This window comes from Lygodium microphyllum, chromosome 20 (genome assembly GCF_053477565.2).
Source record: "Lygodium microphyllum isolate KBCC chromosome 20, Lygodium_microphyllum_v1.1.10, whole genome shotgun sequence".
NCBI lineage: Eukaryota > Viridiplantae > Streptophyta > Polypodiopsida > Schizaeales > Lygodiaceae > Lygodium > Lygodium microphyllum.
The window spans coordinates 80,962,921-80,985,983 of record NC_141154.1 but is presented as its reverse complement, the minus strand read 5'-3'; the positions used below and the strand labels follow the sequence as shown (position 1 = coordinate 80,985,983).

The following is a 23,063-nucleotide window of genomic DNA, read 5'->3' as shown; positions in this document are numbered from 1 at the left end:
AATTGCATGTATGGAAGACTCCAACGAAGGTGTCGTTCACTCTTCATCAACACTCAACTCTGCATTTCTATCCTTATCACCCTGTAAGCCTGTCAAGAATCATCAGGTACAGAATCCCCAACAAACCGCCACTTGTACTCCATCAGTGCAACCCCCCCAAAGAACAACCCTACCACCAACTCCCATTGCCTTACCACCTACCACTTAACCCACCAATGTGCCCCAATACGACCTTCCTCTCCACCACTACCAACACTCCGCTATGGCAACCACAGATGTCCTTGCCACCCACGTCTTTGGTGCATGCTAATGCCTGCTACCTACGACGGTGAGTGTCATGGGACTGGCACTCGTCTAGGAGGGGGGTAATGTTAACCCAACATGAAGGAAGCAAAAGAAAATAAAAAAGATGTAGGGCAAAGGCAAAAAAAAGGTAGCTCAACTGAAGGAAGAAGAGAAGAAAAGGCCAAAAGAGCAAGGGTAACCTTAAAAGTCCAAGGCAACTGCAAAAAGGAGAAATGTGCATTTTTAAATAAAAAGGTACACCCTGAAATCTTGTAAAGAAGTGCTAGGCAGTGGAAAATCTGGAAAGCTAAAACTGAAGACAAAGACGAAGGCCAAGGCAAAGAGAAACGGAAGACAAAGGTGCACAAGGGAAAGCGCAAGTCAAAAACCCTTGTAAAAGAGCGCAAGCGCATCATGTTTTAATTCAAGGAGTGTCAGGCTCTCACCCGTGCAATTTGTAAATGTAGACGAGTGGGGGAAAGGAAGCTAGGAAGATAGAAGGACAATGAGAAAAAGGGCAAGGGAAAAGGGGAGGACCACCCAAAAAGGGATTTAGGGTTTTGTATATAAAGTTGAAAAGTGAATGAGAATCTCATTCTTGTGTGTGGCAAAAAGTGGCTCTCTTCTTCTTCTTCTTCTTCTTCTTTGTTGCTTGAGCTTGTGCTTGAGAGAGGGAGTGTGAGAGTGTGAGGGAGTGAGTGTGTGAGGGTGAGGGACCGGAGAGGAGAAGCTCTCCATCTTCTCCTCTCTTCTTCTCTTCTCTTCTGTTCTCTTGTCTTGCTCGCGGCTATGGAGCTTGGAGTCTGGAGCTTGAGGATGAAGCTTGTACTTGGATCGTGGAGCTACCGGAGTGCGCGGGAGAGGAGGTAACTCGAACGGCATGGAGGTAAGCTCACTACACCCGTAGATATGGATGGCACGTCAACTATGTGAGAGGTAGCCATTAGTGCTCGGCTTGGAATGCTTGAAGCAATAAGCAGTCCGTGGGTCTTAGCAGTTGAGCGATAGGTCCCACACTCATATCGGCACCTATACCAATATTGCAATACCTTTTGGAAAGATGCATTGGAATTATCTTAATCCCTTCTAGTGATTCAATCATCTTAATGTTATGGAATAATAACATTGAAATTATAGTTTCAACTAGATCTAGGAACCGATTATTATGTGTCTTAGACATGAAATTTTTGTGTGCATATAACATTTACCCACATATGCATGATGTTGAGCCCTCATTTACTACTCACCTTAGTTTAACCAAATTTATTAGGTTCTCTAAAATATGAGAGAAGGTTCGACTATGTATGCCTTTACATTACTTTGAAGAATAGTTTCGTCTCAATGTCACAAAGGGTTTTTAGCATTTGAGTATAAAAAGCTATAGTGCACTTTTCAAAAGATAACAATGCAATAATCAAGTAATTAAAAAATATGCAAGGAAATACAATATTGAATTTTCGATTTTAAGATTTGAGATGTCAAATGTGGAAGAGTGTGAGAGGAATCACTCGTGAAATGTGTGCCTCAATCGAGGTGTGTGCATTTGTTCAATGTAGTGAGAGACAGTGAATAGTCAAGGGATGGGTGTGTACCAATGTGGTACACACAAAGAATAAAAGAATATATTTATACTTACGATATGGTACACTTACAAATGCAAGGGTGTGTTCACACATGCAAAGTAAAATATACACGAGAGTAGTGTAAGGGCCTTACACCCAACAACCTCCCACTTAAAGGTCCTAAGAGAACCTTTAACCAACTCCCACTAATCGAATGCAATGCTCATGTTGAGCCTTCACAAGACATTTAGTAAGAAAATTTTCTCAAGGTTATCATGTGTTTTGATCTTAGTCAATGTGACTAGACCATCATCCAAAACCTTTTTGATAAAGTGATACTACACATCAATATGTTTGGTACGTGCATGAAACATGGCATTCTTAGCTAGGCATACAATATGCTGGCTGTCACATCCAAGTATAGTTGTTTTGATGGTCAAATCACGACAAAGCCAAATAGCTTCTTTCAAAGCTTCAGTGTTGGCTAAAATATCTTCAATCTCAGTGGTAGAACTTGCTACCATCTTTTGCAATCTAGAGCACCAAGGAAATAGCCCTCCAGTCAACATAAATACATACCCAATAGTAGACTTATGAGTATCCAAGTCACCTACCATGTTTGCATCACAATACCCCTACAGATCTAACATACCCTTTCCATAGCAAATACATTTTCTTTGTGTGCCCTTTAGGTATTGTAAGATGCATTTCGTGGCTTTCCAATGTGCTTTGCCAAGATTTGACAGAAACATGCTCACAAGTCCCACTGCATGAGCAATGTCAGGTCCAGTGGCAACCATAGCATATATAAGTAGTGATCTACAGTGCTCCTTTCAAACCCATGTGAGAGCATGAAGGCTTCAAATTTTTTATACCACTATCTATGAGCTTGTTTCATACCATACAAGCTTCTCTTAAGCTTACACACAAAATGCTCCTTTCTTGGCATAGCAAAGCCTTCTGGTTGATTCATGTACAGCTCTTCTTCCAAGTCACCATGCAAGAATGTAGTTCTAACATCCATCTGATCAAGTTCAAGATCCATAGAGGCTACGATAGCAAACAATGCCTAAAGAGTGGTCATTTTAAAAATAAGTGAAAAGACCTCCTGAAGTTAATCCCCTCTTTCTGTGTAAAGCCCTTAGCCACAAGCCTGCCTTTGTACTTGGGTTTGCCACCCACACACTTGATTTTATAGACCCATTTATTAGGAAAAGCTTCCCATTCTTTGGGTAATGAAACCAAATCCCAAGTATCATTCTGATACAATGATTTATTTATTCATGCATAGCTAGCTCCCACTTTTTCTTTAACTCACACGATAATGTCTCTTTGCATGTAAGCAGCTCACCTTCATTTGTGAGAAAAATGCAGTCCAAAGAGGGATGAAACCTTTGTATAGGTCCTCTAACACGTGTAGACCTTCTTATCCAATTATATGTGTTATCAGGCAATGGATCCACATCCAAAGGAATGTCAATGACCTCATTATTTGGCTGCTAAACTACATGTTCAAGTTGATGTAATACATTTTCAAGCTACTATAATTCATTTTTAGCATGTTTATTTTGTTACCCTAACTAATTGTCATCATCCGTTTGCTATCTATTCTCATCTAGCTCAATGATGATATGTTGATTATCATAACCAGCATCAAATTGAGCTGAATTTTCAGTGGGGTTGACAATGGTTGTTCAAGTGGTTGATCATGCTGAAATTTTACTTTCTTTTTGTCCAAGTCATTATATGTGGAATTTTTCAGTAGCTTTGACTCATTAAATACCACATCCTAGCTACTAGCACATTTTTCATTCTTGGAACCCAAACTCTATAGCCCATTTCACCTTCATCTTCATTACCCATGAAGACACCTCTATTATCGGAATTCATGTCAAGTTTGGTTCTGCTATCATAGGTACATGTGCATAGCATTTGTAGATCCAAAGACCCTTAAGTGGTCATATATAGTAGGTTTGCCAGACCAAACCTCTTCAAGGATGTCACTTTCAAGTGCACAGTGTGGAGATTGGTTGCAAATATGCATTGCGGTTTTAAGTGCCTCTCCCCAAAATGATTGCAGGAGACTAGCTATGGACAGCATGCATTGAATCTTCTCACATAACATGTGATTTATTTTCTCAACCACACCATTAGATAACAGATCATAAGGAGCTATAAGCTTCCATTTTAATTTCAAACACCTTTGAGTATTAACAAATGCATAAAACTTTTTAATTGCATCGAATGCCTCTCTTTTTTGCTTAAGCAAGTAAACCCATAGCTTTCTAGAATGGTCATCAATAAAAGACATAAAATAATTAAAACCACTATTAGTTTTTATTAGCATGGTGCATACATTAGAATGGACTAAATCCAAGATACATGCCTTCCTAGAGGCTCCATGAGAGTATGAACTCAGTATATGTTTTTTCAAAACATAGTCATCACAAAAGTCAAGCTTTGAGTTTTTCACATCAACTCTTTCAAGTGAAGAAATTGCATGTAAACCCTTTGGGCTCCTGTGTCCAAGACTCTTGTGCCATAACTTCATGTGTGATTGCACTTCAAAAATTGCAACAAACTTTCCAGGAAGTGCCTTGCAGTAGAGATAATATAGAGTTTTCTGTTTTTCACCTCTAGTGACTAGCCTAGACCCTTTGTATATCTTTCACATTTCACCACCAAAGGTAGTGGAGTAACCCCTGTTGTCTAGCTGCCCAATAGAAAGTAAGCTCTTCTTAATGCCAGGAACATACCTAACATCATGAAGGATCAATTCATGACCATTTTCAAGAGTCATGTGTATGGTGCTCATTCCTTCAATATCATATGGATGGTTGTCACCTAGATAGACTTTCCCAAGGTTACCTTCTGTGTAAGAAGAAAAAACTTCAAGGATGGAGTTACATGCAATGAAGCACCACTCTCAACAATCCACGATTGTGACAAACCATCATGAGCTAACAACAAGGCATTTGTCACATCTCTTTTAGTGATATACATGTTCTCGAGTTTCTTTAGGGGGTAGACATACCATCCTTCTCATTTTTTTTGCATTTTGTGTTAGCCTACTTATTGTGTTCTTCCTTCTTTTTATAGTACTTGCAATTGGACTTTTTATGCCCTTTGCATCCACACTGATTATAAGTGACATCTTGCTACTTTTCCTTGCTTTTGCTGTGATTTTTATTCTTATTTACAACATTTGACATTTTTTCACTTCTTCCTCTTATAGTGTAGGTTGATCCACTATTTTCCCCACTTTCTTTGCGTCTAAGCTCTTCATTGAGAATAGAACAATGCATATCATGAAATGTCAAGTTGGGGTTGTTGCTCAATGACACAATCACTTCTTACCATGAATCGGGCAAAGTCATGAGCAACAAGTGTAACGTGCCTACTAGTATCATCCAGGACACGTCTTAGCAGTCCATCGGAAAGGATGTCTAGAAAGCTCAACCCGGCACTCCCATGGAATGATATAGGATTTGCAATCTAGGTCTTCCCGCGTCTGCCACGTAGCGGAAGTATCCTGGCCGTTCCCACTTAGGATCGACCGGAATTAGGGTTTTCTTGATTGGTCATACCCTAATAGCAACTAGCGTCTGACTCAAGCGAACTACTTTACGCAGAAACGCCAGGTCCGAAGCGGATTCACACTGCACTTGGTTCAAGGAGAATGGGAAACGAGAGGGATGCAAAGCTCAACCTCTCTACCATAAGGCATAGTCCCATTCCGTTCCCCTAAAACATCGTAAATCTGGTTAAGTCATAACTCTAAGTCAACGCTTTTGTTGTTCAAGTCTTTTGACGCTCATCCTGTTGTTCCTCGTGTTTTGAGAAAAGTTCCCGGCCAAGCGGGACCACCCAACCATAGGACTGACCCATGGCCCATCCTCCGCACTTTCCTCGGTTTGTTTTAGTTATGTGATTATCTAACACATTAATTGACATATAACAATCAGCTTATTTAATTAATCCGTTAAGCACTGGTTCCTTCACCTAATCTTATCACATGACATAGAAAAACAATATCAAACAAGTTCTTTATTAACATTTCATCATTTTATCTTTGAAATACAAGGAGTTCTGCCCGTAGGCTTGTCCATAATCTGTCCGAAGGCTATCCAGTAATCCACAGGGATCACTATTCCAAGCTTCCGCCTGTAAACTAGTATGCGGGCCTCAAGATCCAATCCCGAGTCACGTTAACCTCTTGTGCAGGACCTGAAAGGCGAGGGATTTACAGCCAGAGCCCCCCCTGGCACCCAAGCGTCCTCCTACTCCAAGTAGAACTCAACGGAGAGACCTCTCGTGGCGGGTTCGGTCCACGTTCCCGGTGCGGTCAACAACCCCCTTGGTTAGGGTCAGGCAGGCAGTTGGGGGTAACTGAAGCTGCCTCTCCCTTCAGGCCTTCAACCTGAAGCATTAGATATCTTTTCATCCTTTAGTTCCTTGAGCAAACAATGCAAACAGTGCTTTCTAAACTGTTACAAGCACAATCAATTCCAGTGGTCGTTTATTTGGCCAATTGCTAAGGAGTGAATCTTTCTCTCCGAATGCATCGAGAACTTGATCCGGGATCAATTGCGACTTGGCAAGATCCCCAAGGATTTTTTTTTTGTTAACCCTTATATCCTTGGGTTAGGGCCATACCCTATTAACCCAATACCTTAAGTTCTATTAGCAGTAAATATGTTATTCCAAATTAGTGATTGGTCTTTTGCTTCCAAGCAATTATCTAATCCACTTATCTTGGTCACCTTTCCCAAGAAAGGTGCTATATCAGGATGACCACTCATCCTCTTGCAAGATAACCTTGCGCAAGAATCTGGCAATCTCATTTCGAGGAATTTGGCCATTCCCTTGTGGTCGACCCACAAGGTCATGCAACTCTGCAACTTGTTGCACAAGTGTCGCATCTAATCCATGGGACTATTTTACCCATCGAATGTCATCTTCTAATTGCGAAATCATGATTAATAGGAAATAGGGTTAGGGTGTCCTCATATCTAATCCATTTCTGATTGCACTAGGCTAACCTTGTCGGTCCTAGGGTTCCACTTCAAACCGAGTTTCATTCTTTTAGCGAGTGACCCTTAGGGTAACAAACCCTAGATCATTTCTCGCAAGTATGTCCTATTTTCGCTACATTTCGTGAATGTGGGTAGGTCTTTAGGGTATGAGGGTTTCAATTTGGCAATAAGAACAACTAGGTTACGTCCTCAATGTTCTAAATCCTAGTTAGCACTTGGGATATGTTGCTTTGATTTAACCATTTCTAAGCGTGTCCCTCGCGGTTTAGGTGTTTAGGGTAAACCAATTTACTTGTCTACTCTTGAAGATATTTACGATACCATTCTCATAATCACATGATTCATTGCCTACATATGACTAGATTTACCAACCCTAACTTTCCTGATTAAGATCAAAGCGTAGGTCAAGTTAGGGCATAATTTTTCATTGACCCTTCTAGAACATGCATTTCATGATTTATGCTGCTAGGCTTTTGGGGTTTATATTAAAATGGACCATGCAGCCTTTTCCTAATTTTATTTCTGAATGAATTATTCGTAGGCTAAATGAGCATTACACCAACTTTTGTAACTACTTACGTAATTGATTGAGATTTATGCCAAAAAACCTAGAGCTAACTTATTCCAATTTACAATCCATGCCAAACGCAAATTTCTAGAATCATTTCTAGGCTCTTCTATTTTCTACTGGATTAATGACTTTCCATAATGAATCATTCAATGAAGATTTGTCTAAAAATGCAACATGGGATTAATCTTTCCATGCCTAATCAAAGGTGTACTTTAATCAATTTTGACCTTATAAGGATAGGCAATAGGTGTTCTAGGCCGTCACTTTGATATGCACGCAAGGGAAACTACTAATAAGGTCGTGAGATGCATAGATAATTTACGTTATTTTATTCATCATGTTGGAAATACCAATGACCACTTCATGTCATGAGCTAATTATTCAAATAGTCAATCTATTTACAATTGCATTTAACTAGGCTAGGTGAATTTGACATGCGTAGGTGCTTCCTAGTCCATGAATTTATCATGCATAATGCCCTACTTTTGCGACGAATCAAAAATAGTAAAAACCTGGACTTGTGGGCTTAGGGAGATATCCACATGAATGTTAGGAGAAGAACCTCCCGCGCAGGCCCGACTTGCAACCTCTTGGGCCATTGTGGGCATAATTTTGGACTTCCAGGTTGCCTTTGTTTTTACACGATTCGGTGAATTTTCTCACCTTGGTACGCAACCTCAATATCTTTGCCTTTCTCCCTCCTATGCAGGAGATGCCTTCGTAGAACTTCGAATCTTTAAAAGGTTGGCTTGTGAGACTTGGGCTTATGGGATTTGGATGTATGGAATTTGGAGTTTTTCGAGGGGTTTTTCAGAAATGATCTTACAAATGGTGCTTGTGGGAAAGGAAGCTTTATGAGCTTCTTTAGGGGAAACTGGGGTAGCTAGGAATGGGCTTACAGATGGCTTGTGGGCGTTGAAGCCTAATTGCGAAAAAGGCCTCTTGCGAATGAAGTTGCAGGAAAAACCTATGGGAAATGGGCTTTAAGGTGGCTTGTGTGAAAGGGCCTTATAGAAGTCTCCTTAGAAGCTTCTTAAAGAAGCTTCTAACGTGCCACGTACGTGTCAAAATGGGAGGAGTACGAATGATCAGCTGGCAGTGGTCTTGGCAACGGCATCAGCGGCGCCTTCCACCTCCCCTTTCTCTCACGACGTAGCACGCCATTGCCTTCCCAGTCCTTCTCCACGGAGAATGGCAACATGGCGTCATCACGCAGCATGGCCTTCTGCGTCCTCCTCTTCACAACAATCTCAACTTGTCAGCCTTCCCACCTCCCCTTTTCATCATGGCATCAGCGGCACCTTCCACCTTCACAACACGGCAACATTACAATCTTCCCCCTCTCTCATCACGTAGTGTGGCCCTCTGCATCCTCCTCTTCACGATAACTTCTTCACATCGGCCTTTCCACCTTCCCCCTTTCATCACATCATCAGCAAGGGTTTTTATAGGAAGGGGAGGATAAGGCTTTGCTACCACGTAATTGCCTTGCGTGGCTATCCCCTCCCTACCACCTCTCTCCTTTCCATTTCAGTCAACCCCTTCCCTCAGCCATGCTTCGTCGGCTAGGGAAAGGAAATAAAAAAATTTGTACTATTTGTACTAATTATGACATTAATCTCTTGACCTCCTCCCAAGAGGAGGTACTTATGAAGATATGCGGGTTTCTTAGTCCATGGCCAGTGGAGAGTGTACCATTTAAAGACCGCACCGTCCGTGACCACAATGCCGCATTGTCATTTGCTCGAGACTTCCCACGGCCTCGTAATATTTTCAGCCGAAACATTACATTCTCTTCCCCTTGGAGGAATCAAGATGTCCTCATCTCGAGATAAACTGGGGATATTGATAGTTGAGAGTGCCTTCGTTTATCCAAGTGGCACCCTCCTCAGGATAAACTTCCCATTGGGACGAGGCATTCTGTCAGGGTTCTAGATCTCAGTTGTCTCTTTCTAACATCTAAGATCCCGTCAGGCTGTAGCTCAAGGACTCCTTCACTAGACATTACAACTTGTTAGTTGTCAAGTACATGGTTAGGATTAGGTACATACTTCTTTAATAGGCTGATATGAAATACCTTATGAACCTTTTTGGGTTCTCTGGGAGTTGCAGTCTATAAGCATTAGGTCCTAGGCACTTGAGGATCTTGTATGGTCCACCATTTCCTTGGACTTAGCTTCTTGCAACTTCCTGAGGATAGAGAACTCTTCTTTGGGCGTACGCGAATTAAGGTCATGCCTCCTTCTTCGAAGATCCTTTCTTGACGTTTCAAATCCATGTATGCCTTCTGTCTATCCTTGGCCGCTTATATGTCCTGTCTTATTGAACTTAATTTGGTCATCCATTTCTTCTAGTCATTATCCTTGAAGCTTCAAGCCTTAGGGTTGGATCAGAAAAGTTTAGGGGACTTCGACAATCATGTCCATACAATGCTTGGAAAGGGGTCATCTGAATGCTTTGTTGGTAAGAAGCATTGTATGCAAATTCTACCAAAGGTAAATATTGAATCCACCTCTTCGGCTCTCAACAGTAGTATGCCCTAGGCATATCTTCGATGACTTGATTTACATGCTCTGTTTGGTCATCCGTTTGGGGATGATAGGCGGTGCTAAAACAGAGTTGAGTCCCAATAGCTTCAAAGACAACTCTCTAGAAGTGTGATGTGAAGAGAGAATCACGGTCACTAATGATTCTTCTAGGTAACCCATGTAGCTTGAATATCTCCTTGATAAACAATCTTGCAATGTCTAAGGTTTTACGGTTTGTCTTTACTGGAATAAGGTGTGCAACCTTAGTAAACATGTCAACCACAACCATGATGGAGTTGTATCCTCCCAGGACTTGGGGTAGGCCTACAACAAAAATCCACATTGATGAATTTCCATTTCATTTGGGGAATGTCAAGCGGTTGCAGTTTCTCTAGCATCATGACATGTTCGGTTTTGATACGTTGGCAAGACAACACTCAATGACATATTTGAGAATGTCACCTTTGAGCCTCTCCCAATGGTAGCTCTTCCTAACTGCATTAAGAGTTTTAGCATAGCCAGGATGTCCTGTAAAAGGAAAATCGTGAGCTTCCCACAATATCCTCTGCTTAAGTGACTGGCTTACTAGTATACATAACCTTGTTCTGTAGTAGACAAGTCCACTTTTAATGGAAAATTCCTGATACTTAACCTGCAACTTTTGGTTCTACACCTTGATAGAGATCTCCTTTAGCATTGTTTGGTAGGCCAAATCATGGCATGCTTCTTCTCTAGCTAGTTCAAGTATTGGGTTGTTTGGCATGGACACCTTTGTAGCTAGAGATCTAGCTATTGATGGGTTTTGCAAGATTAGTGAATTAAGGAATGCCTTGAGACTAAGTGCATCGGCAACTACATTCTCCTTTCTAGGTCAGTACTTGATTTCAAAGTCATACTCCTCCAGCACTTCAATCCACCGACGTTGTCTCATGTTAAGCTTGTTCTGGGTAAAGATCCTCTTGAGACTTTATGATCAGTCACTAGAGTAAACTTGTTACCCAACAGGTAGTGTCTCCAAAGTTTTAGAGCATGGATGACAACTAACAATTCTAGATCATGGGTAGCATAATTCTTCTCATGGCTCTTCAGTTTCCTTGAAGAGCATGCTACAGGATGACCTTCCTACATGAGCACTCATCCTAAGGCAAGCATGTTAGTATCAGTTATTACCTCAAACTCCTTGATTCGGTTGGCAGGGATTCTTCGAATCACTTCCTCGTACACATACTTATTCTGGTTAACCCTTCGACCTCTGACCTGTAGAGTCGCGTTTGCGTGAGCCTCAACAAAGATGAACAGCTTCACGATCTTCAAATCCTCCATCCACTTGATTCTCTTCAAGTTACTTTGAAGGTACGCAGGTCGATGGGCAGCTATGTAATAGATCCCTGAAACACCCATCCATCTCCGTTCCACGTACACAAGCGATGGATTGTAAATGCGGTCTAGGATGTTCATCATCTCAACCCTTTGTCGATAATCCGTGGAATGCATCGCGGTCATAAACATGACTCGGAACACTGAGAACCTGTTCCATGCTTCATAATTCTGCAAGACAGCTTGGTTGGCCAACTGTAACGTGTCTACTAGTATTATCTAGGACACATCTTAGCAGTCCATCGGAAAGGATGTCTAAAAAGCTCTGCCCGGCACTCCCATGGAATGATATAGGATTTGCAATCTAGGTCTTCCCGCGTCTGCCACGTAGCGGAAGTATCCTGGCCGTTCCCACTTAGGATCGACCGAAATTAGGGTTTTCTTGATTGGTCATTACCTAATAGCAACTCGCATCTGACTCAAGCGAACTACTTTACGCAGAAACGCCAGGTCCGAAGCAGATTCACGTTGCACTTGGTTCAAGGAGAATGGGAAACGAGAGGGATGCAAAGCTCAACCTCTCTATTATAAGGCATAGTCCCATTCCGTTCCCCTAAAACAACTTAAATCTGGTTAAGTCATAACTCTAAGTCAACGCTTTTGTTGTTCATATCTTTTGACGCTCATCCTGTTGTTCCTCGTGTTTTGAGAAAAGTTCCCGGCCAAGCAGGACCACCCAACCACGGACCCATGGCCCATCCTCCGCACTTTCCTCGGTTTGTTTTAGTTATGTGATTATCTAACACATTAATTGACATATAACAATCAGCTTCTTTAATTAATGCGTTAAGCACTGGTTCCTTCACGTAATCTTATCACATGACATAGAAAAACAATATCAAACAAGTTCTTTATTAACATTTCATCATTTTATCTTTGAAATACAAGGAGTTCCGCCCGTAGGCTTGTCCATAATCTGCCTGAAGGCTATCTAGTAATCCACAGGGATCACTATTCCAAGCTTTCGCCCGTAAACTAGTATGCGGGCCTCGAGATCCAATCCCGAGTCACGTTAACCTCTTGTGCAGGACCCGGAAGGCGAGGGATTTACGGCCAGAGCCCCCCCTGGCACCCAAGCATCCTCCTGCTCCAAGTAGAACTCAACGGAGAGACCTCTCGTGGCGAGTTTGGTCCACGTTCCCGGCGCGGTCAACAACCCCCTTGGTTAGGGTCAGGCAGGCAGTTGGGGGTAACTGAAGCTGCCTCTCCCTTCAGGCCTTCAACCTGAAGCATTAGATATCTTTTCATCCTTTAGTTCCTTGAGCAAACAATGCAAACAGTGCTTTCTAAACTGTTACAAGCACAATCAATTCCAGTGGTCGTTTATTTGGCCAATTGCTAAGGAGTGAATCTTTCTCTCCGAATGCATCCAGCACTTGATCCGGGATCAATTGCGACTTGGCAAGATCCCCAAGGGTTTTTTTTTGTTAACCCTTATATCCTTGGGTTAGGGCCATATCCTATTAACCCAATACCTTAAGTTCTATTAGTAGTAAATATGTTATTCCAAATGAGTGATTGGTCTTTTGCTTCGTGACCACAATGTCGGCATTGTGATTTGCTCGAGACTTCCCACGGCCTCGTAATATTTTCAGCCGAAACATTACAACAAGATAGCCCTAAGTTTAGGATCAAAAGTTGGAAAGTTTGAATCTTGAAGTGAGTCAAAATACAAGTGAAAACATTTAAATGCTTTGAGGTAGACTTAGACTTATCAAGCTTCAAGTTGACCAAATTTTGCATGACATGTACGTGATTCACAAGAGTTGTATTCTCATACGTAGCCTTGAGTTTCTCCCAAACTACATGAACAATAGTAAGTCCCTTGATATTAACCAAGATATCATTTGTGATAGACATTTTAATATAAATAATGACTTTTTTATTCATTTTAGTCCTATCCTCATATGACAAAGCAACATGCTTATGTTCTCCCAAAGCATCATCACAATCCTTCAAAAAAAGTATACCTTGCTTCATACAATCTTTCCAAAGATCAAAGCCATTGCCATCAAATTTATGAATATTAAATAGATTATTTGTCTCAGATGTAGATGCATTGCCAGCCAACACTACAAGGATATAGGAGAATAGTGTTAGGCAATTGCGACACATATTAGCCGCATTGCTATTTGCATCACAAATGTGATGAAAAAAGCGACGGTACTCAGATAAAAAAAGTGACTGAAACCCGGGCACAGCATTTTGTGAAGAGAGAGCAAAATACATCGTGCATTTGGAAGGGAGAGGGAGAGAATGAGAGAATGAGAGAGAATGAGAGCTCACTGCCGCCACTGTTGTTCGCGAAGAAGAGGAGGAAGTGCATGAAGGGAGATGAGAAGCTGTCGCAAAGAGAAGACGAAGAATCCATATTCGAGCCTTTGCGATGAGTGCATTGCTCCCTCTTGGTTTGTTTTTGTTATTTCTCATTTTCTTTTTTTTTAATTGAGAATGAGGTGCATTGAGGGAGAAAGAGAGAAAATAAAAAGGCAAAAGAAGAAAGGAAAATGAATTAAGAAAGAACGAGAGAGAGAGTGAGACAGAGAGAGAATGAATGAGAAAACATGAGGGGATAGAGAAAAATAGAGGGTTTGTTATTGATATCTCTTTTTTTTCTCTCTTAAGAAAAAAAGAATTATGTGCATTGAGGGAGAAAGAGAGGAAATGAGATAGAAAATGAGAGGGAGAAGAAGAAAGGAAAGAGAGAGAGAGAGAGAGAGAGAGAGAGAGAGAGAGAGAGATAATAAACATGAAAGATAACAAAGAAAGAGAGAGAGGGAGGGAGAGAGGAGAATGAGTGAGAAAACACTAGGGGATGGAGAGAAACAATGAGAGGGTTTCTCTTGAGAATGAGGTGTACTGAGGGAGAACGATAGGAGATGAGAGAGGGAGAAGAAGAAAGGAAAAGGAAGAGAGAATGAGAGAGAGAGAGAGAGAATAAACATGAAAGATAACAAAGAAATGGGGAGAGAAAGAAGAAAGAAAGAAAGTTATATTAACGTCTTCTAAAGACCAAAACTGGCCTATGAGACAAACTGTGATACAACTGATGAGGTCCAACTATCCAAAATAAAAGTGCTGAATGAAAAGCTAAAAACTAGAAACTGAAAATACGGTGCTGTGAGTGTGATAAGTGTCGTATATGTGTATGTGCGTATGTAGCTCTGGTACTCCAGATAATGGCTACAAAAGGGGAACAAATGTCGGCTGTGATAAGGGAACAACTGTCGGCTGTGATAAAGTGGTGCGATGTGTATATGTAACAGATGCAGGGAGATATACTATCCTAGGATGTAGTAGCAGTTGTCGAAGTCGCTAATAACACGTGATCCCTCCTGGATGCAAGATGTGGTACATCGGCGGTGGAGAAAGAGCAAACTGGAGATCTGAGATCCAATGTGTCGAGTGTCGTCGGATCTCAGTCTACTGTCGATGTAGATCAAGAATCCTCCGGATCTCCTGTCAGTGTGGCTGTGGGGTTCGAAACCCCCGGATCCTCGTGCGGCGTCGGGTACGCTGGTCCTCAGCCTACTGTAGTGTGAGCCCGGAGGTCTGGTTGGAGGCTGGTATAGTAGCTCTCACTTTGTCTGTCTGAAAGAACTGTGTAATAGTCGTCTGGGTGGGCCCCTCTCTGACTGGGACCCGCTGTGTACTCTGCTCTCTGATGTGCCATGCCTCTCCCAGAAAACGGCCAAATGATCTCTGATCCATATCAGTCATACATCCCTTAAGTGAGCTGCTCAATGTGTATCTAGATCTCAACTCTGAGTATGTCAGGCATCTGAGAACAAAATGCTCCTCACTCTCCACCTCTGATCTGCAAAGGGGGCATATCCTCTCCTCCCGTGGGATGCCACTGGCTCTGCCACTCTCAATCATAAGCTGATGTGATGATACCCTGAGCTGTCCAATAAGAACTCTCAATCGATGTGGCATATAGATCTGCATATATCTCGGAATCTCTATGAATCCCTGCTCTGATATGCTCAAGAACTGTGTATAATAATGTGCCATCTTCGATGGCAGTGGCTGTGCAGGGCTGACCCATGTCCTCTGTATATAAATATGCCATATCTCCTGTTTGATGACTCTGTTCCTCTTAGAGAGAGAGAGGGTGTAAGTGGGAGCCTGAGTATCATATAAAAGAGGTGGGAGTCTATCAATGTCCAGCCCATGTCTGTCAAACCAAGCTCTAGTCTGTGCATACCATGATGTGGTATCCCCCGCTCGAGCCATCTCCTGAGATGCCATATATGCTCTATATGCAATGCGATCTCTGTCCATATCCTGAAATCTGTGTAGGAAGCAGACTGTCTGAAATAATGCCTCGACTAGCATGGGCGGTGTGGCAAGCTCTGCTCGCACAATGTCATGTGGGACTGAGGCCTTGCTGCGAATCAATCTAGATATCATGATCACTTGAGGTCTCTCCATCAATGTCCATACATAATCGGCAAGGCCTGGCCCCCATATAGCTGCTCCATACATCAGTGTTGGAGTGACTAGAGTATCAAAGAGCCACCCCTTGGTGCGAGGCTCCTGGAAGTGTGCCTGATAACACTGTCGCTCCATAAGAGCCAATGCTGAGTATCCTCTAGTGAGGCGATCACGAGCTGCTTGTGTCATCGAGAAAGTCCCTGAAGCTGCTGTAAAGGTGACTCCCAAATATACATATGATCCAGTGACCTCAATACTCCCTCCTGCTGCCATGAAAATACTCTATCTGTGTATCTGAGCTGATGTATGGAATATAAGAACCTTGGTTTTACCAAGGTTCACTGTCATGCCTCTCTGTATGCAAAAATCATCCAATGCTAATAAATGCTACTGTAATCCCTGAGCTGAGTCTGAGACCAACACAATGTCATCTGCATATAGTAAGATATGAACTGTGGCTCCACTGAGATCTATACCTCCACCGGCTCGCTGTTGAATAAACTCTGCTATCTCATCAATGTATAGCCCAAATAGAGTCGGTGAGAGTGGGCATCCTTGTTTCACACCAATGGTGCTCACAAGGGGATCTGATATACCTCCCGGACATCTGACTCTGCCAGTAACCCGCTCATATAGTGCATAAATACCCCACATCATGTCATCATCCACCCCCAGATCAAGTAGGCGTCTGAAAAGCCTCTCTCTCGGAACCATGTCAAAGGCTTTGCGGAAATCCACAAAGCAACAGTACAATCTCTGTTTCTTCACTCGTGTCTAGTCGATCAGACAACGGAAAGTGAAGATGTGGTCTATGGTAGAAAATGCCCGTCTGAACCCTGCCTGTCCGGGTGTGCGTATGCACTCTCTCTCTGCTAGTGTGCTGAGCTCCTCCTCCATCACCGTGCCATAAAGTTTGGACAAAATTGGCCCAATCATGATGGTCCTATATGTGTTAGGATCCATAGGATCCCCTGACTTGTGGATAGGTACAATGGTGTGCTCTGTCCACAAGTCAGGGAACCCCTCCGACAATGCACGGTTGAAGAGGTGAGCAATGAGTGGAGCCAATGTGTCTCTGCCATATATAATATGCTCTGCCTGAAGATCAAATTGATCTCGAGCGCGGCCATACTGTAACCGTGAGATAGCATGTTTCACCATACTAGTGGTGAAAAAGGATGAAATACCAGGTCTTGGTGTACATGGTGTGGGTATCAGCGGTTGTGCGGGTACATGATATAAACTCTGTGCGTATCCATGCCATACTACAGGGTCATGTATCGGTGTGGGTGAGCGTGGTTCTCTGATCTGCCTCCATGCTTCTGCACAAACTCTGCTCATAAGAAGGTGGTATATATCCCAATATCTCTCCTCCTCCCATTCCCGCTTTTTACGGCGGGTCAAGCGGTGCATGCGTCTCTGCGCCTGTCTGTGTGTGATCTCTCCTCTGGCCTCCAAATCGCGTAGCTATCGACGTAGATCTCTGCACTCATCATCATACGACCTGTTCTGTGGCATGGTATCGGTCCGAGGGGGGTGCGTGTATGTGTGATGTGGAAAACTGAGTGTAGCAGAATCATGCAGAATGCGTGTGATATCAGTGGTCAGTGTATCAAGGGGTGCATATGGATCAAGTGATGTGATGTGCTCCTCCAGATGCTGTGAGCAAATATGTGAGAGCTTATGAGTGAAGTGTATGGTAGTATGCATGTGGAGTATGATATCTGCAGGTGGTGATGGTAATGAGGTGAGGAGTGAGAAACTGCGAAAGGTGTGATCGGCACCGAGTGGAAGTCTCCCAAGGCCGAAGGACTCGATAGTATGCATCCCATCGATCGGTCCGAGCGGATAATCTACAGTACTCTTGCACCTCCCATGTGGGAAGCATGTAAGACCTCCTGAATATGGCCATCGTGCCATCCCGTTATAAATAACGAGATGATGTCTACTACCAAGCTCAAGTAAATGCCCTCCATACCCTGTGGCGTCTAGCCCAGTATCTGCTGACTCCCTACTAATCCCCAACTCCTCAGGGTCTAATGCTCTCATGATCTCTGGCTGCTCCATATCAAAACTCTCACACTGTCGGCTCTGTGTGCGCCCGTTGAAGTCCCGCATAAGGAAGACCTCACCCAAACTAGAATACAGAATAATGTCCTCTGAGAGCTGTAAATAAGGGGAGGGGGAATCTCTGGCCTGAATATCACCCTGCGTAGTAGCATATCTGGACCCTCGTGGTGAAAAGTAGCATACTGCCATATAGATCCATCTCTCATCTGATATCTGCACTCTGATCCATATGTAACTGGCCTCCTCATCTCCTCTCACTAACTAGATATGTCTCTGTATCCCCTGGTGGAATAGAACTGCCACCCCTCCTAAGCCCCTAGATGTGCTCTGCCTAGTAGTAGCCCGGTATGCAGATACCCACTCAAATCCTGTAATGCGTGGAAGCCCTCTCTCTGGGCTCTCATGTGTCTCTGTGAGGCATATAACATCATGGTCGGGTAAAATCTCCTCAAGTCTGTCCGGTCGTGACCATAGGGAGCCGTTGCAATTCCAAACTGCCACACGTATCGGGGTTTTCTGTATAGTTCTCTGCCCCGTCTCATAGGCCGCGCCCCCCTATTTGGTGGGGCGTCCATCTATAAAAATCCGGCCATCTCGATAGAAGGCCTTACGGCCTTCTCTACGTGCTTGGAGTATCTGTGGCATGCATGCTCGTCTGTGTGCAATCTGCATCTGAGTCAGGTCCTCATCCATGAAGATGGAAGCCCCAGTCATCCCTCGGAGTGAAATCCGCTTCCGAAAGAAAGCGGCTCTGTCCTCCGGTGTGCTCATATGTAATATCAGAGCTCTGACCCTGGTAGTATCTCGTCCTGCACGCCATGCCTGAGTAAAGGGCATGCTCGTGTACCCTAGTCGGGTGCATAGCCCGCGTGCGTCCTCCTCCGAAGAGGCCCCTTCGGGAAGCCCGGTAATACGCACGTTCAATCTGCGCGCGTTCCTGAGCCTCTCCTCCTCTAAGGTCTCCTGAACCCGAACTACCTCCTCCTTTTTATTTTCTTCTTGGACCTCCTTCTTAATGTTCTTCTTCACTACCTCAATCCACCCCTCCTTATTCCCTTCTAATTCTTCCTTCATGTTTGCTTTGATTTTTTCCTCCCATCCCTCTCTCGAAGCCTCAACTTCGGTTATACATACCTAGAGGTCCTCTCGGCATTCCTTCGTGATAGCCTCTCGGAGGTCCGCTTTGAAATCCGTGTCCTCTCTTGCCTCCCGTAGATGTGACACTTCCGTTTGTAGCTTGTCCAGGTCGGTTTTGAGATCCCTCTTCTCTTCCGTGAGTGTCTTCACCATCTCCTCTAGTCGCCGGATCCTCTCATGGAGCCGGCGGGTTTCTTGGTTCAAGGCATTATCCGCATCCTTCTTGAAATCTTTCTTCGCCTCCTTGATATCCTGGCTGATTAGAAGCTCCACGTTATGGAGCTCGAGCGGCATGTCGCCTCACGAGGAAAAAGCCCCCTCGATAGACCTGTTGAATGTCAGAGAGACCACCTTCAATGAAGAAAGTTTCCCACTTTTCACCTCCTCCTGAAACTGCACATCCACAAATGCTGTCCCAGCTTGCACGTTCCAAGAGCCTTCCTTCTGCGAAGAGAGATAAGCTCGGCTGCAACTGGCCGTCCTATTCAGGATGTTATTCAAACAGATGCTGCTATCAACCCTGGCAACAGCGGGGGCCCCTTGCTTGACAGCTCTGGGTATCTGATTGGCATCAATACGGCAATCTATTCTCCATCTGGTGCATCAGCTGGTGTTGGTTTTTCAATCCCGATCTTATTTAGAAGTTCTCCAATTTTTTGAAGTTCCTCTGGATAGTTATCAGGACATGATGTATAGCCAAAATACAACAGTGTCCACTTCCCAACAAAATCACGATCTGTAACCACCTCGCCTTTGTGATTTATTAGTTTGAAAGGTCCTCCAATTGTTGATTTATGATGGGCAGAAGCTATTCCAACTGGCTCATGCTTTCTGGAGAAAACTTTGAATATCCGAAGACAACATTAGTGATCTTCAGCAACCTGGTCTCTTCGAACTTGCTTCTTTTAGCATCTCCAGAGCAGAAACGATTATGAGAAGCGAATCCCTAGGAAGCGATGCATCTGGGAGCTTCACATGAGAGGGCAGTATTCCTTCGCAATGCAAGGTAGCTGACGGCTCGTCACAGAGAATCGATCCAAAACAGAGAGAGAGAGAGAGAGAGAGAGAGAGAGAGAGAGAGAGAGAGAGAGAGAGAGAGAGAGAGAGAGAGAGAGAGAGAGAGAGCGAGAGCGAGAGAGCGAAGGCAAGAGGAGAATGAGTGAGAAAACATAAGGGGGTGGAGAGAAACAAAGAGAGGGGCAACAAAGAAAGAGAAAGAGAGAAAGAAAGATAGAAAATGAGAGAGGTAGAAGAAAAGGGAAAAGAGAACAATAGAGAGAGAATAAACATGAAAGATAACAAAGAAATGGGAAAAGAGAGACAGAGAGAGGAAGGAGAGAGGAGAATGAGTGAGAAAACATAAGGGGATGGAGAGAAACAAAGAGGAGCAACAAAGATAGAAAGAGAGAGAGAGAGAGAGAAAGATAGGAAATGAGAGAGGGAGAAGAAGAAAAGAAAAAGGAAGAGAGCACAAGAGAGAGAGAGAGAGAGAGAGAGAATAAACATGAAAGACAACAAAGAAATGGGAAAAGAGAGAGAGAGAGGGAGGGAGAGAGGAGAATGAGTGAGAAAACATAAGGGGGTGGAGAGAAACAAAGAGAGGGGCAACAAAGAAAGAGAGAGAGAAAGAAAGAGAAAGGGGAGAGAATATAAAATGAAGAGTGCAAAGAAAGGTGCAAAGAAATGGGGAGAAACGTTGAAAGGAGGAGAAAACCAATACTTTAGCTTATGTTAATTTTGTTGAGTTACAAGAGAAGAAATCCCTTATCAAATAAATTAAGAAAGAAAAAGAGAATGAGAACAAAAACAAATTGTTTGTCACAACGTAGACAAAATGGAAAACGATAAAGGTTGTGATGTTTAAGATGGCGAGGTGTATCTTAATCAATGTGTTTTGTGTCCTTGCTCTCAATGCAAGCTGGAAATCATACAAAAGCATCACTTGTCTATAGAACATGTACAATGCTTCGACGAGTTTCAATTGGAGATCATTCATCAGGAGATCTCAAACTTTGAGCAAATGGTAAGAAAAGTGTATATCAATCATGCATTATATTCGCAAACTAATTGAATATCATATACAAAAACATTAGACCTAGTCCTAAAATTTATACAGGGAGGTGATGCTGATCTCATCCCAACGAGGAGTGCACCTATTGTGGCCAGTTAGAAGAGTTTGTGGACGTCCGATGGATGGAGTACCTAAGCCTTAGAAGGCACTAAACAGTCTATACCATCAATACAAAAGGAGACTAGTAGCCTTTCAAACTTTTCTACAATCTTGGAGCTTGAGATGGAGGCAATGATCGATGCATTGATGCCCACGAATGCTGAGACATCTGATCTGCTTAGAGAGGAAGTATCCATATCATTATATAATGGATGCCGAGTATCTCACCTGAAGACATTGCTTGAACTCCAAAGTGTGCAATCAAAATAGGGGTGGAGTAATGCGAGTGTGACCGAGTTATTCAGGTACGTTCTATGTACACTTTGATGATTTCTCTTTAGTACCATTATAAAATACAATTGTACTTTTTCAAGGTATTTTAGGATTTATTTTCAAGTTGCTAAAGTATCATATATTACCACTGGGAAATACCAACTCTGAGTCACATGATAATGCACGACAATATGTTTTACGAAGGCTTGGCACAGACTACAATATTATTTATTCATGTGTCAATGATTGCGTGTTGTTTCCAGGAGAATGCGAGACTATGGAGACATGTCCAGAGTGTGGTGCTCACAGGTATCAATAGGACTTGCAAGGGCAAAACATCCCTAAAATTTTTCTTAGATACTTTCCACTTATCCCTTGTATACATCACATGTTTCGTACATAGGGCATCTTCAACTTGACAACATGGCATGTGCAAAATAGATCCATAGATGAAGTCCAACGAATATCAGCGAATTCACGTGCATGGAGCCACATTGACTCTAGCTTTCCAGGCTTTGCATGAGAGACAAGGAATCTTCAACTCGGACTTGCTATGAATGGTGTGAGCCTATTCAATCTCTGCTCAGTGTGTGGCCTATTGTTTGTATTAACTACAACATCCCACTATGGCTTTCTACAAAGAAAGGACACTTGATCCTTAGCTTGCTCATTCTTGGCCACTATAAAGTCAAGAATATGGATGTCTATCTCCATCCATTAGTCGATGAGCTTAAGATTTTGTGGAAGGAGAAGGTCACTGCTATGGAAGATATGAGCAAGCGCGATAGTCGATGGTCCGCTAATACACGAGCCATTCTCATGTGGACAATGCATAACTTTCCAGGATTCAAGAAGTGCTTATGTAAGTAGGCTTCCGTTCTCATTGGTCATATCTATCATAGCTCGTTCAAGTTTATATTCAGAGAATAGAGGTGTTGGGACATGACTGGTTACCTCAGGTTATCATGCATGTCCATTGTGTAGGCCACAATTAGACTCCTGAAGGTCACGAACCATGAAGAAGATGGTATATCAAGGGCACACTGCTTTCTTTTAGCAGGTCATGAAACAAGGGAAGGTTTTCTTAGACGACAGTACGAATGAACATCCAAAGCTTGTATGAGTCAAAAATGGTCCACATGGAATCACATCCAAATGGAATGTGATGGTTTTCAGTTTTCTACAAGTTGCCATATTGGATCCACTTACAGATTAACCACTTGTTAGATCCCATGCATATTTGCAAGAATGTGGATAGCTTACTATGGGACCACATCACAAGAAAGAGAGACACTACAGGGGCACAAATGAATTTGAAGAAGGTAGGCAAGATGGAGGCACTTTGTTGAGTGCTAATGGTTGCTTACAACTACCTCACGCTCCTTGGGTTTTGTCCACTAAAGAAAAAGGCATTGTGAAGCCAATTATTAGGTCTATTCGCACTCCAACATGTATGATGCGTTCTCTCAGATCCGCATTTTCTAAAGGTGACCAACTATTAGGGGTAAAATCCCATAGTTGTATAAGATATATTAGGTTTGTACTATGAATGGATTGTAAGTGGCATGTGTATTTTACTATTTGGAGTATAGTCATTGTTCGTAATGCTTCTTCATT

At 42.9% G+C, this 23,063-nt stretch overlaps 1 protein-coding gene across 1 annotated transcript; it reads right to left on the bottom strand.

Moving 5' to 3' along the window:
- Positions 1 to 18,421: 18,421 nt before the first annotated feature.
- LOC148019073 (uncharacterized) lies at positions 18,422 to 18,955 on the bottom strand. Its single transcript, XM_087660657.1, has one exon. The coding sequence runs from the start codon at positions 18,938 to 18,940 to the stop codon at positions 18,422 to 18,424; it is 519 nt and encodes a 172-aa protein (XP_087516783.1). The 5' UTR covers positions 18,941 to 18,955.
- Positions 18,956 to 23,063: the final 4,108 nt, after the last annotated feature.

What these genes read in the sequence shown, in the direction of transcription:
- LOC148019073 (XM_087660657.1), bottom strand. Translation starts at nt 18,940, where the DNA reads ATGAAGGAAGAATTAGAAGGGAATAAGGAGGGGTGGATTGAGGTAGTG.